We start from the raw sequence: 15,498 nt of genomic DNA on the forward strand, positions 1-15,498 counted from the left end.
GGACACCTATTAGCAAAAGTATGCAGGCATAGGACCCCCCCCCCCCCCCGGCTACAACCCCTGTACAAAAAAAATGACTGGTTAAACCAAAATTGGCCTTTTTACCACCACTGTTCCTTTAAATTGGCTTTTAAAATTTAGAAATGCAGCAATTTAGAAATTGGATGAAAGGTTTAGCCCTGGAAAACACTTTTTGATAAATAATGCATTTTATATACAACTATATAGATTAGAATGAGGCGGAAAGAGGGACAGAGGGACTTTGTACTAAATGGAGGACAGTCTCTCGAAATCAGGGACAGTTGGGAGCTATGGTTTACGGGCTGTTGCACACTGGCCCACTGAGCCCTTTCAGATTTGCTGAACTGTCCTCCATTTTGGTCACAGTGTTAATGTTGATAAGAGGAAGAGCCTAGTTGTTAGGCAAAGGAACGCCTGAAAAACTCCCATTTCAAAACAACCTTTGAATTCTATGGGGGCCAAATACGTGTGAATCTGCTCAAAAAGAATCTCCTGTACTTCTTCCTGTGACAGTCGACATGCCACAAGTGACTGAGCATACTTATGTGATCAGATGCAATTTAAATAAATGGATTTCTACTTGTTGCGCTTATGCCTATTAGCGACAGCGCTCAACAACACGCTGAGGTGTGAAAAGGGCCTAAAATTTTACAGATATCACATTAGGTTTCATGAATAAAAATTTTAATAATGTTTAAAGTAGTACTGATGATTAAACTTTTTTACCTTATTGAATTCACAGCATTAAGGTAAAAAAATTCCTCAGTACATTCATCCCATTCCCAAACACTCTCCTACTGCCCTGGTCACCGCTGCCAGGTCCTCCATGATCCAAATAATTTCCCTGAAGTTCCTGGTTGCAGAGGGGATCAATTGGTTCCTGCAGCTGTCTGCCAGAAGTTGAAAGAAGGGAGCAGGGTAAGGCTTGCCAGGCGCTGTGTGTTTCAGTGGATGCACACAGCCCTAGACAGGAGTGCACAATTACGGGTATCTTTCTTAAGCAGCAGCTAAAGGAGACACCTACAGACAGGAGAGAAGGCATAGTGACTCTGGAACCAGCCAGAAAAAAAATAAAAATTTTTAAGGAAGCAGAATATGCATGTTATGTAAGTCTAGACTTCCTTAAATGGAATGCATTACACACAAAAAAGAGGGTTTAATATTACTTTAAACTGTGACACCAAAAAAGTAAAAATAGTTTTGGTTCTAAAGACACTAAACTTATTGAGAGTAAATGAAGCAATGCATTGTTTGTACCTTCCCCATCACTGCCTGCTATGGCATGTTGAGGAAGAATGGCCCCTCATTTTTTAAAATTCTTTTACATATATATGAATCCCAAAGGGCAAAAAAGAAAAAAACATACACACTACATTTCTGCAATACATGCATTCAGTTCCTAATTTTTTGTTGTGTGCTGACAAAACATAACATTTTTGTGAACTGAGTGGTGTCACCCCTGCCCAGTTATTTTTTACTAAACTACTCAAATATTGCCCCTATCTTATTCTTTACAACATAAAGACTAATTGTTATGTTGTCCAGAGTTAAAAACTAAGAGGGCTACTTAGACTACTTGAGATGACACAGGACAGCTCTGAATTTTTAACAGCATCAACATGTATTTTTTGCACTTATTGAACAGCTCTAACCAATCTATTTCAATTGCATAGTTAGCAGACGAAAGGGGAGCAAATCAGTTAGTTAGGGTTTACCTACACTTTAAATAGGGAGTATTTTATCAAGTACAGAAAAGCTTGTTGTGTTAGTCTATTGGAGTTATGCTAATGCAATCAGTTTAGATGCAAATAGTGCTTAGCAGAGTTCTTCGTAATTTATAAAAATAGACATCTTTTTAAACCTGTTTGTTCACATTAGCCAAGCTGAGCAAACATGGCATAGGAAAATCTAGTATTTTATCAGATTAGGTCCCTAGAGCTGGTTTTTAGATAATAATTGAATTTTATCTGCATACCAATGAGGAACAATTCTTACTTGTGCTTGATCTGTTGAAATGTATGTTCTTCCCCTGATCAGCTTCTGATGCCATCAATCTGTTTGCTTCCAGCTTGAACAGGAACTAACCTATGAGAAGTTTGCTGACATGATAAAGCCATCTAATTTGAAAAGCACTGAAGTGGAACTCTCCTTGCCAAAATTCAAGCTAGAAAACTTCTTTGACCTAAAGCCTGTACTGGGCAGTCTCGGGATGACTGATGCCTTTAGTCCCAACAGATGTGATCTCTCTGGCATGTCTAGAGATCCTGACCTATTTGTATCCGAAGTTGTACACAAATCATTTGTAGAGGTGAATGAGGAAGGTACTGAAGCAGCAGTAGCCACCCGTGTTGTTGTCAGCAATTGTGCTGTACCAAGATTTGTTTGTGATCATCCATTCCTCTTCTTCATCATACACAAACAGAGCTGTAGCATCTTGTTCTTTGGCAGATTCACTTCACCTTAAAAAAAAAAAAGAAAAAAAAACCTGCACACTACTCTGTTTCCCCGAAAATAAGCCTGGGTCTTATAATAATTTTGGCAACAAAAGACACAGTAGGGCTTATTTTTGGAGTAGGTCTTACCATGTGATGTGCTTCTCTCCCCCTCTCCATCCCTGCCTGTCAGGAATCCCCAGTGTGAACTGAGTTAAAATGCTTGTAAAATCCTATAATCCACTCTATTACAGTACCATATAATGTACAATGTGTGTGTTTCTGTAATATAATTGTGAATATATGGAAAAAATGACTGCGCTACTAACTACTCATGAATTAGCTGCTGACACTGCAATCTGACAAATTATGTGAAAATGGAATTTAAAAAAAGTGGAGCGCTAAACAAAATTGTAAATAAAACAATAATGTGTGCAAATGTGCAAAAGTGATCATAAACAATATAAATGTGCAAAACAGACATCTATGTGCATACTATAAATAGTATAAACTTTAGATCGGGTAATAATGACATATACAGTATAAAGTGCAAAGTGCTAAATAACCAAATTACATGGTTAAACAGTCCACCTGTGAAAAAAACTGCAAATGCAAGCAGCCACTATATTATAAATAGTTTAAGGTAACAAAGGCTGAAGGTGTCAAATTCATAGGATGTGAGGAAAGGTTAACCCATTGTCAACCTACAAACAGTTCAAACTGTTCAAAATGAGGAAAACTGAAGATGGAAAATCTATTCGGTGTGGATGAAGATTGACCTTCATCGTCTAAAGGAGTCACCCAAGGTTGTGAATCCGCCACCCAGAGGGGAGAGTAAATACTCTTACCTGAATGCGTGGACCCTATTGCCATGGGCTAAGAGTCAAACAGACATGTAGATGGAACTGTAGGTAGATGTTCTGAGGGGCCGTCACTGGAAATCAATTAACACAGTGTACCACAGCATCTCATCACAAAGTTGAACCATAAGCTCCACCGATCATAAAAGAAAAAGGCCCCCACATAGTGTAAAACTGTAATCCATGGATTTATTTATAAAAAAATAGAACACTTACATCAAAGCTGACGTAAACAGGCACAGGGAGATGTGATCACATTGGAAATCCAAAAAAGCGCAGTAACATGGGGCTCGCTCAAAAATCCAATGCGTTTCATCCAAGGACATCATCTTGATGTAAGTGTTGAACGTGTTCTACGGAGCGGCACTGTACCGAAGGTATTTGCCACAATTATGTTACAGAAACGCACACATTGTACATTATGTACTACTGTAATAGAGTGGATTATAGGATTTTACAAGCATTTGAAACTAGGGCTTATTTTTGGGGTAGGGCTTGTATTGCAGACCTCCAGGAAAATAACGATAGGTCTTATTTTCGGGGTAGGTCTTTTTTTTGGGGAAACATTGTGCATTTTGATTATTTCAGCACCAGAAATATAAATAGTTTGTGGACTCTATAAATTTCCTACAAACTAAAAAATTAACACTGATTTGGGTTATTTCAACCAAAGAAATGTATCAGAATACAGTTTGACACAAATTTATGAAGAAAGATTATTTGCAAAATTTTAAAAACAGAAACAAAGAAAAAATTTTTTTTTTTTTTTAGCAAAAAATAAAAACCCAGTAGTGATTAAAGGAGAAGTCCAGCCTGGGCTCATTCGGCTGGGCTTCTCCTATGGGTCACAGCAGTGCAACTCGTTTTTCACTCCTGTGACCCGTTTTCAGCAGAGAGCGGTCTGAAGTTTGCTCTCTGCTGACGTCACCAAGATCAGTCCAGGCACTGCGTCATCCCGACTTTGGAAGTGAGCCACTGAGATGGCCACTCCGCGCCCCTCCACAGCTTAGCGTTCCAATGAGCGTGGAGGAGCAGAACAGGAGAGCTGCTGACTGACAGGCAGCAGCTCTCCACTCGGGGAGGTGAGAGAACTGAGCCACCTAGGTAAGTATATAGTATAGTACTAAAAAATCCCATACTTCTCTTTTAAATACTTCCAATAGATACTGTAGCTCTATGAAAAAAAAAATAATAAAAATGTCATATGGGTACAGTGTTGCATGGTCGTGCAATTGTCATTCAAAGTGCGACAGCGCTGAAAGCTGAACATTGGCCTGGTCAGCTGGGGGGTGAAAGTGCCCGGTATTGAAGCAGTTAAAATACAGCCGTGCTGATTTAGTGCTTGTGTGTACACATTTTGCTAAACTACCGTGTCATGACTTAACCTCCTTTGTAATGATCTCATTTACAAGAAAATAGAAATTTAGCCATACATTTAGGCCAAAATGTATTTTGCTACATGTCTTTGGTAAAGAAAAGTGTATATTAATTGATTTATGTAAATTGATTCATTCTGATGTACTGACGGTCTATTTAATTTCTTGAGCCCCTAAAATGCTAGGACAGTACACATCTCCCCCAAATTACCCCTTTTTGTAAAGTAGACAGTCTAAGACATTTAGGAAGAGGCATTTTGAGTTTGAGTTTTGTAATTTGTTGTGACAATTATTTATTTTTTTAAATGAAGAAATGAAATAAAAACTTTTTTCACAATTTTTTTTTTTTACATTCTGTCACCAGTGCAGTGCAACACTAACGGGTGAAAGTATGTTTAAAAAAATGTAAAAATTATTTTATTTTATTCAATTTAATAGTAACCACTGTATTACCTCTTGGGGTGATCAGGGATTTTCCTTTTGCACTTTGTTTTCTGTTACAAAAAAGATCATTGTAACAGCAAAGTTTTCAACTGTCATGAATGAATTACATTCATGACAGCTGTGATCATCTTTGATTGGCTATAGTTAATCACATGGTACAGGGTGCTGTGATTGGCCCTGGTACAATTTTTGATAGCTACGGGCCAATTGCAGCATAGGCAACACAGCTGTTTTAAATGAATTAATTTATAACAGCTTTGTTGACATTGTGATTATGTGACCGCATAGCAATCAGATGATCACCGAAAGTACTGGAATACCGGATACAGCGGTCATGGGGGGGGCACGGTGCGCCCCTAAACCCAGAGCAGGCACATAACGTACATGTGCCTATACGTGCCGCCCTGCCACAGTATATGTACTGTGCTTGGTCGGCAAGTGGTTAAAATCTAAGTTCACCTTTGGAAAATGTTCCACCTGTATTTAGGGTGGAGCAAGTAACATGTTCCAGCTCCTGCCCCCTCTCCCCCCCAATCCCCCCTCCCTGTGACAGCGGGCGGGACATTCTCCCCCCCTCCCCCCGTACCCGCTGTCGCTTCTTAAAAACAGCACGGCTGCCTAAGGCTCTGCCCACACTGCCACCTCATATATTCGCAGATTCCTGTGAATTAATAAGTTACAATTACATCTGCTACCAGGGCAAATGGACTTGTAGTTTTAATGGGCTGCATGGGCGCTGATTACTCGATTTCTTCACGTACACAGCCCTTGTAGGGGTATACGCTGAAAGCCAGAGGACATGTCTGCAGGAACCCTCATTGCACCCATGATCTACTGATCGTGGGTGAAATGCTTTCCAGGCTCCTGCAAGAAAAAATAATATATGCAAATTTTTTTTCTGCAAAACGTAGCCTTTAATTGTGCTCCATTGCCATCCCAGACTTCTCCTCCCCACTTCCCAGTTTGCGAGAGCGGCTGTTCATCGCTAATAGCCCAACAAGCAGCCCCTTGCACAACTACTACTCTTCATTTAGCTGTAAGTTCGAGTGTTGCTAATTGAAGAGCCGTAATTTTGTCCTTCTTAAAAGTGTAGAGTTTATGTATAGCTTTTTTTTTTTACATGTTCTATAGATTGGGAAGTGTTAGAAGCCAGGTTTGTATTACATTCTGTGTCCTTGCTGCGTATTTTTTCCTTCATGACTGCTATCAGTAAGACAGAAAGTATTGCAAATGGGACATTTTTTAAGTTGTCACCAGAACAAGGAGTAAGGCAAAATCTTCTAATGAGGACACTATTCTGGTGACAACTATCCAGACCAAAAAATCCCCCACTTTGCAAAGATTTCCTTTCACATCCTGTTGATTCTTCAAGACTCAGACAGCAAAAATAAACTGACAGCAGTTCGAACCCTTCCCTGCTATAGAAAAGTTTTGGCTATATATGCACTTTAAATTTTTACAGACAGAAATTAAATCTCTTTAGAGTATTCATGTTAAATATTAAGGAAACTTCTCTTGAAAGCCCACGAAGGCCATGAAACTGGTATGGTTCAGTGACTCTTCACTCCAAGACCGAGCTCTGGCACAAAGTTACGCTATGTGTGCCTTTCTATAGGTCCAGAAGGTGCAGGCATTTATGGCCTGCAGGAGTGTGCCTGAGCACTACAGGGATACTTAGAAAAAGTTAGGAAAAATAAAAATGTATCAAGCTTGTTTGCATTTGACCAGTCAGGTTGCTTTGCTATGCATGACTATAAGACATGGTTAATTAAGAGAACTTTGACTTAAAGTAATAAAACATATCTTCTATTTTTTTGTTTTGTGCCTATACCAATGGTGTTTTGATTATTAGTAATAATAATAATAATAATAAAGAGACAATGTGGAACAAACAATTCTCTTTTCGTTCTTTGATTTTTACTTTGATTTGTCAAAAAGTGTTTTCACCTTCAGAATTGTAAAGTTGCTCTTTCCTAGGATGTTGCTAACATATGCAAATGAGGTGAAACAAATGTCAATGTAAAAAAGAGAGCGAGACATATAATTCCACAGTAGCACACTAAATCTATAAAACTCCTACATATTAACATTGTGAAATGATCAACATAAAACACCCATACATAATGAAAAGTGTTCATATGGCATATCCAAAATATATATATATATATATATATATATATATATATGCTCCAACATATGCAAATCAATATGGTAATACAGTCCAACTTAAAGCGGGGGTTCACCCACACCGCCAAAAAAAAAAAAAATTAAAAGCCAGCAGCTACAAATACTGCAGCTGCTGACTTTTAATACATGGCCACTTACCTGTCCCAGCTCGGTTCTCGGCAGCTGCCGCCGCCATCCTAGGTGAGGGAATCAGGAAGTAAAGCATTGCGGCTTCACTTCCCGGTTCCCTACTGCGCATGCGCGAGTCGCGCTGCGCGTCCCTAGTGGTCCCTGCTCTCTCCTGGGAGCTGTGTGTTCCCAGCAGACAGCGCGGTCGGGACGGGAAGAGGCATAGACTCCCATGGGAGTCTATGCCGGAAGTGGGTGCAAATACCTGTCTTAGACAGGTATCTGCACCCCCCTCCCCCCTGAAAGGTGCCAAATGTGACACCAGAGGGGGGGAGGGTTCCGAAAAGCGGAAGTTCCATTTTTGTGTGGAACTCCGCTTTAAAGTGATGAAAAAATTGTGAAACAAAATCTCGTTGATCCACCAAAACCCTTCACCAAGTGAGCCAATTCCACTCCCTTAAGAATAAAGCTCACCAGATGCTGTTGCCATTCACTTAAGTGTTGGCAAATATCGCATTATTAGATGGAATTGATGAGCCGCTTTTACACACCAATCTCCATCCAGATTAATAAAGACACTATCATAAAAGGTTCAAAATGGCCTTGTTAAAATTCCAAACATGCCAGGTGACTCAGTATTATAATCTTCTCATAGCTTCCTTCTTACACATGGAGTCACCGTCTCAGCATTGCCATGTAGCCATATCCCAACGCGTTTCATCACTTCAGACTTTGTCACAGGGGGATGCTGAGACGGTGACTCAATTAAAGCTCTTCAATACCATGCAATAAGGCGATATTTGTCAGACACAAGAGTAAATGGCAACAGCATCTGGTGAGCTTTATTCTCAAGGGAGTGGAATTGGCACACATCACTTTGATGAAGGATTTTGGTGGATCAACGAGATTTTGTTTCGCTATTTTTCATCACTTTAAGTTGGACTGTATTACCATATTGATTTCCATATGTTGGAGCATATATATTTTTGGATATGCCATATGGACACTTTTCATTATGTATGGGTGTGGTACGTTGATCATTTCACAATGTTAATATTTAGGAGTTTTATAGATTATTTAGTGCGCTAATGTGGAATTATTTGTCTCTCTCTTTTTTACATTGACATTTGACTTAATTTGCATGTTTATTGAATTTTAAGTGGCAGCACAGATAGGTTTTTTCATTAGCACAGTGCGCAAACATATATAAACATACTATAGTAGTAGATAAAATTGTATCATTTAGGGAACTTGGTAATAGCAAAACAAATTGGCCTGAAAATACCAAAGCTTTGCTCAGGGCCAAACCTGGCTTGTGAATTCAGCAGTTTTTTATCCACCTCATATAAAGAAGATAAACTTCTTCTGAGTTAGTTAATAGTAGATACAGCATGGTCATTCTCTGACTCCCAGGTTGCCTATACTGGCTCCAAGGTAATGAGATTATTTGTAGTACAGCTGAGGAGATCCACCATTACTGTCTCAGATCTAGTAAGCAGGAGAAAGAAAATGGTGGTTTCCATCTAAGGGATCTCGTATAGATGCTTTGTTTCACAACAGATTTACTTAAAGCAGAGTTCCACCCAAAAGTGGAGCTTCCGCTCATTTGTCCCCTCCCCCACTCCTTTGCCATATTTGGCACCTTTCGGGGGGGGGAGCAGATACTTGTCTTTGACAGGTATCCTGTCCTTACTTCTGGGAGTCCGGGCTGGGGCGCATTACGTCACAGCTCGGCTCCCTCCTCCTCCCTCCCCCTTCCCCTGCCACCGGGCCAGTAGGAGAGCGCAGCGGTGCCTCGCGCGTGCACAGTAGGGACCCGGGGTGAAGCCGTAATGCTGCACTGCCGGGCTCCCTTACCCGCAATGGCGGTGACAGCACCCGACAGCTGATGGAAACATCAGCTGCGGTGCCGACATTGCAGGACTCCAGGACAGGTAAGTGCCCTATTATTAAAAGTCAGCAGCTGCAGTATGTGTAGCTGCTGGCTTTTAATTTTTGCAGGGGTGGGCGGACCTCCTCTTTAAAAAGGTTGCTCACTTTGGAAAGAAAAAGAATTAAAAGTCAGCAGCTACAACTTATATAGCTGCTGACTTTAAAAAAAAAAGTCACTTACTTGTCCACGGATCCAGCACCGTGCTCACCCGGGCTAGTTGTTCACTAGCCTTTGGGTTCCCGGTGCTGACATCTTAAATGTGGGCAGCCAGTTGTGCCTTTTGTGACTGCACAGCTGGCTGCTCACTGTATGTACACGAGCAGCTCTGCACTGTGTGAATGGCCCGTAGTCTTCTGGAACCTGTGACATGTTCCAGAGGACTGTGGTGAGGGAGGAGGAGAGGAGAACTTCCGCTCTGATTGCCTAGACCCCCCGATAAAATTACATGCCAAATATGGCAGGCGAAGCTGACTTAAAGCGGAACTTCCCCTTTTGGGTGGAATTCAGCTTTAAGAAAAATTCTGGCTTGTAAAACCAGACCTTAGAGTTGTAATTTTGAAAATCACAACTGGCTGCAATAACATTACAGTTTATGGGCCAGAAAAAAGCAGATGCTGTTTATAGCCTTATGCAAACATAGACTCATTTCAGCGATAATCTTTAGCCTTTGAATGTTGTGGTAAGGTAGTTAATAGAGATGAGCAACACTTTGCTTCTTTGTTATCATGTTGGGCTTTGGATGAGTCACAGATTTTACATTCATGAATAAAGTTTAGGGAAAACAATGGTCATCTGGGTGCTGCTTGTTTGTATTCCCTTACCTGTATGAGAGAATTAGCCAGGGCACATTTACTGAAGTTCTACCTGTACTTATGGTATGGAGAGAACAACTCTAATATAGGTCATCTATAAAAAAATCAATCAATATTATAAAAAGGATTTTGTGGTGTGTACTACCTAAAGCTTTAATCCCACGGATCTGTTACATTTATTTATGAAATCTATATTATTGAGTTACAGTCTTTTTATGTTAGAGTCAATTCATAAAAATTATCACACGGGTTATTGCTCTTTTTTTTTAAAAAAAAACTATCTTCTCATTGGCATTAAATGCAAGATTTTGTGAGAAGTGTTAGAGAAATGCAGAAAACTGGACTATTTGAGCTCAAATTAACACTTCATGAGACATAATGTCTTCTAATAATTGAATGCTTTGACTTGCATAAGTACTCCTCCACCTTAAACAATTCCACATTGTGTAACACTACATACTACAGTTAAAATGGATTTATTTGTCACTGATCTACACAAATTATGCAGAATTATTAGCGGTGGGCAGGTTGAACTCCTGTTGAATGTCAGCCAGCCGAGCATTGTCATTGTATAACCGCCGGAAATGGCCACAGACTTTTCTGGCCTGCCTCAGAAGATCTAGTAAGCCTGGGTACCTGTTCAAGAAACGCTGCACTGACAAATACAGGACATGTGCCAAGCATGGAACATGTGTCAAGTGTCCCTGTCGGAGGGCGGAGAGAAGGTTGGTGCCATTATCCCATATAACCATTCCTGGCTCAAGCTGCCTTGGCATCAACCACCTCTGAGCCTGCCCCTGCAGAGCTGACAGAATCTCTGCCCCGGTGTGGCTCCTGTCCCCTAGACAGACAAACTGAAGCACCACAGGGCATAGTTTAGCCTGACTGCTTTCATAGCCCCTTGAACACTTAGGGAGCACTGCTGGTTCAGAGGAGAATTTAGCAGTAGAGGCCAAAGAGGAAGAAAAAGAGGAGGGAGTGGAGCAAACAGATGTGCCAGAATCACCACCAGCTTTTTGGATGCTTGGCAGCGGAACAAGCTCCAGCACTGAACCCTGTCCTGCATCCTTCCCAGCTGCCATCAAAGTTAACCAGTGCGTCATGAAGGAAATGTAATGTCCCTGACCATGCCTGCTGGACCACGAGTCAGCAGTAATGTGAACCTTGCTGCTGTCGGCCTTGTCCATCGACACCAAGACATCGCTTTCCACATGAATAGGGATGAGCTTCGTGTTCGAGTCGAACCCATGTTCGACTCGAACATCGGCTGTTCGCTCGTTCGCCGAATTACGAATGATATGGGCCATTCGCACCAAATTCGTGTGGCGCGTCATGGCCCATAATTCACTGCGGCATCGCAGTGCATTGCTGGCTGATGATTGGCCAAGCATGCACTATGACCCGCATGCTTTGCCAATCACAGCGCCGTCGGTAGAGAGAACTGTAATTGGCCAAAGCCAGGGTGGCTTTGGCCAATTATGGCTCAGAGGGTTTAGAACACGCCCCACATTATGCACGGCGGCCCTATGTAGTGTGTTCTGGCATGCTGAGAGATAGAGAGAGAGAGACAGTGTCATTTCATTTGAGTTAGCTAGATTAGGCTAGATTAGGCAGGACAGTCAATGAGTTAGCTGCACTTATAGTGTATTGTGTGTATATATATATATATATATGCATCCCAGGTGTTGCATATATATATATATATATATATATATATATATATATATATATATATACACACTGTATTCAGTTTAGCTAGATCCGTTCCTGTTATCTTCCTACTGACAGGCAGGCTTGTCTTGTTACAGTATTTACAGCTACCTGTAGAAAATTGCTGGTGTTCTTTTGATCCTATTAGTACCACAGTCAGGCAGCTAGACTATTTACAGTTAGTGTAGTGCGTCCTCCTCACAGTGTTCAGTTAAAGCTACAAGTTAGTTTAGTGTGACCTCTGCACAGTGTTCAGCTAAAACTACAAGTTAGTGTAGTGCACAGTGTTCAGCTAAAGCTACAAGTTAGGGTAGTGCGTCCTCCTCACAGTGTTCAGCTAAAGCTACAAGTTAGTGTAGTGAGACCTCTGCACAGTGTTCAGCTAAAGCTACAAGTTAGTGTAGTGCGTCCTGCTCACAGTGTTCAGCTAAAACTACAAGTTAGTGTAGTGCGACCTCTGCACAGTGTTCAGCTAAAGCTACAAGTTAGTGTAGTGCGTCCTGCTCACAGTGTTCAGCTAAAACTACAAGTTAGTGTAGTGAGACCCCTGCACAGTGTTCAGCTAAAGCTACAAGTTAGTGTAGTGCGTCCTGCTCACAGTGTTCAGCTAAAACTACAAGTTAGTGTAGTGAGACCTCTGCACAGTGTTCAGCTAAAGCTACAAGTTAGTGTAGTGCGTCCTGCTCACAGTGTTCAGCTAAAGCTACAAGTTAGTGTAGTGCGTCCTGCTCACAGTGTTCAGCTAAAACTACAAGTTAGTGTAGTGAGACCTCTGCACAGTGTTCAGCTAAAGCTACAAGTTAGTGTAGTGCGTCCTGCTCACAGTGTTCAGCTAAAATTACAAATTAGTGTAGTGAGACCTCTGCACAGTGTTCAGCTAAAGCTACAAGTTAGTGTAGTGCAGCCTGCTCACAGTGTTCAGCTAAAACTACAAGTTAGTGTAGTGCGACCTCTGCACAGTGTTCAGCTAAAACTACAAGTTATTTTTTTGCAAGCTCTGCACAGTGTTCAGCTAAAGCTACCTGTAGAAGGTTGGTAGTGTTTTCCTGATCCTATCACTACCGCAGGCAGCTAAATAAGCTACAAGTTAGTGTAGTGCGAGCTCTGCACAGTGTTCACCTAAAGCTACCTGTAGAAGGTTGGTGGTGTTTTCCTGATCCTATCACTACCGCAGGCAGCTAAATAAGCTACAAGTTAGTTTTTTGCGAGCTCTGCACAGTGTTCAAATAAAGCTACCTGTAGAAGGTTGGTGGTGTTCTCATACTACAGGCAGGTAGTTGATTTTGCTAGCTGCTGTGTCAGTATATATATATATATATATATATATATATATATATATATATATATCCCAGCTTAGTGCAGCTACAGGCCATTAGTATGTCTGGAAGGCCAACAAGGAGAGGCAGACAGTCACAAGCCAATAAAAGAGGGCAAGCAGGCTCTGTGTCTAGAGGCAACATTGCTTGTCGTGGAGACGGTGCATCCTCATTAGCACGTGGCCGTGGGACACGTTTGGCCTTTTTTTCGGCAGCTGGCCGTGTTGAGCCGCAACATGCAGAAGACTTGGTCGAGTGGATGACCAAGCCGTCCTCATCCTCCTCATCCTCTCTCACCCATGCTCAGGGTACTTTGTCTGGCAAAGCAGCGGCCTCTTCCCTCGGCTCAATGTCATCAGTGACTCCTTCCCTTACCCCACCATGTCCTCCTGAGGAGTCCCTCGAACTGTTTGACTACAGTGTTGGGTACATGCTCCAGGAGAATGCCCAGCGTTTGGAAGGCTCTGATGATGATACTGAGCTAGATGAAGGCAGTAACCTGAGCACGGACAGAGGGGGTGCCCAAGAAGGACAGCAATCTGGCAGTCATGCTCCCCCTGCTGCAGCATACTGCCAGGTTTGCTCCAGTGATGAGGAGGGAGGGGATGATGAGGTCACTGACTCAACGTGGGTGCCTGATAGGAGAGAGGAGGAGGAGGATTGTGTCAGTATGGAGGTGGAGCCTGGCACTCAGCATCAGCAGCAAACTGAGAATGCCTCAGCAAACCTACGCTGCATGGCCTCCCTGATCCTGCAAAGCCTGCGTAAGGATCCTCGTATTCGTGGTATCAAGGAGAAGGGCCAATACTGGCTGGCAACCCTCCTTGATCCACGTTACAAGGGTAAGGTTGCGGACCTTATCTTGCCATCGCAGAGGGAGCAGAGGATGAAACATCTTCGGGAGGCCTTGCAGAAAGGTCTGTGCAACGCGTTCCCAGAGACTGGGAGGGTACAAACTCCTGTTTCTGGACAACGTGTTGCTGAGGCTTCGGTCAGTCAAAGAAGGAGCGGTGGAGAAAGTGGCCGTCTGACCGATGCGTTCAGACAATTTTTTGGTCCGCAGCCCCAAGGTATGATCGGTTCCAGCAACCTTCGCCAGCGTCTGTTTTGCATGGTGCAGGAATACCTAGGGGCAAGATCTGACTTGGACACCTTTCCCACCGAAAATCCTCTGGGTTACTGGGTCTTGAGGATGGATCACTGGCCAGAGCTTGCACAGTATGCAATTGAACTACTGGCCTGTCCTGCATCCAGCGTTCTTTCGGAACGCACATTCAGTGCTGCTGGAGGCTTTGTAACCGATCCCAGGGTGCGTCTGTCCACTGAATCGGTCGATCGACTGACCTTCATAAAAATGAATCAGTCTTGGATCACCACCAGCTACCAAGCACCTGATGCTGATGTAACCGAAAAAAATTTTTTTTAAATCTCAGATCCCTTCAAAGACTGCCTATGCTGATGCTGAGTGACTATCCCTGAGTTATTATCCTCTTCCTCCTCAATGATCACGCTGATAGCTTGTAAGAACATTTTTGGTTCTGGGCGCCACCACCCGTGCCTAAGACCCAATTTTTCAGCGCCTGTTTAACAGGGGAGTGTAATTACAATTTTTGATGCAATACTTTGCAGCAGGGCTCGTTTCTGTGTTCCAACTTGAGTATCTGTGAGGGGTTGCAGTGTTGTGGCACCAGCACCAGTGCCTAAGGCCCAATTTTTCAGCCCCTGTTCAACAGGGGCATGTAATTACAATTCTTGATCTAATATTTCACAGCAGGGCCCGTTTCTGCGCCCACCAAGAGCAAGTGAGGACTTGCAGTGTTGTGGAACTAGCACCACCACCACCAAAGGCCCAATTTTTCTGCCCCTGTTCAATGGGGGCATGTAATTACAATTCTTGATCTAATATTTCACAGCAGGGCCCTGTGAGGGCTTACAGTGTTGTGGCCACAACAACACCTAAGGCCCAAATTTCTGCTGAGTATATAGGGCAGGCCCCTACTTTCAAACATCCAACTTACAAACGACTCCTACTTGCAAACGGAAGGAGACAACAGGAAGTGAGATGAAATCTACCCCTAGGAAGGGAAATTCTCTCCTGTAAGAGTTAATATGGGAAAAACGTTTCTCCTTTCCATTGATGCTTTATCATCAATCTTTGTTTCACAAAAAAACCCAAACTTTCAAAAAACATTTGTCATTGGGACAAAAAATGAGGTGAAATCTTCTGAAGAGGAGCACAGACAGCAAAACAAATGTCACAGGGGTGATAACCCTTCCCTATGTTTTCCAAAAAGCTTAA

At 42.3% G+C, this 15,498-nt stretch overlaps 1 protein-coding gene across 2 annotated transcripts in view; it reads left to right on the forward strand.

Moving 5' to 3' along the window:
• Positions 1–7,028, forward strand: part of LOC141144864 (leukocyte elastase inhibitor-like) — a 168,404-nt gene extending 161,376 nt beyond the window's left edge. For both annotated transcript variants that reach the window (XM_073630949.1, XM_073630948.1), the window contains exon 7: positions 2,090–7,028. In XM_073630949.1, coding sequence (XP_073487050.1) covers positions 2,090–2,485 — 396 coding nt within the window. In that variant the 3' untranslated portion in view covers positions 2,486–7,028. The remainder of the gene's footprint in view (positions 1–2,089) is intronic.
• The last annotated feature ends 8,470 nt before the right edge of the window (positions 7,029–15,498 follow it).

The sequence above is a fragment of the Aquarana catesbeiana genome, linkage group LG05 (assembly GCF_042186555.1).
Source record: "Aquarana catesbeiana isolate 2022-GZ linkage group LG05, ASM4218655v1, whole genome shotgun sequence".
Taxonomy (NCBI): domain Eukaryota; kingdom Metazoa; phylum Chordata; class Amphibia; order Anura; family Ranidae; genus Aquarana; species Aquarana catesbeiana.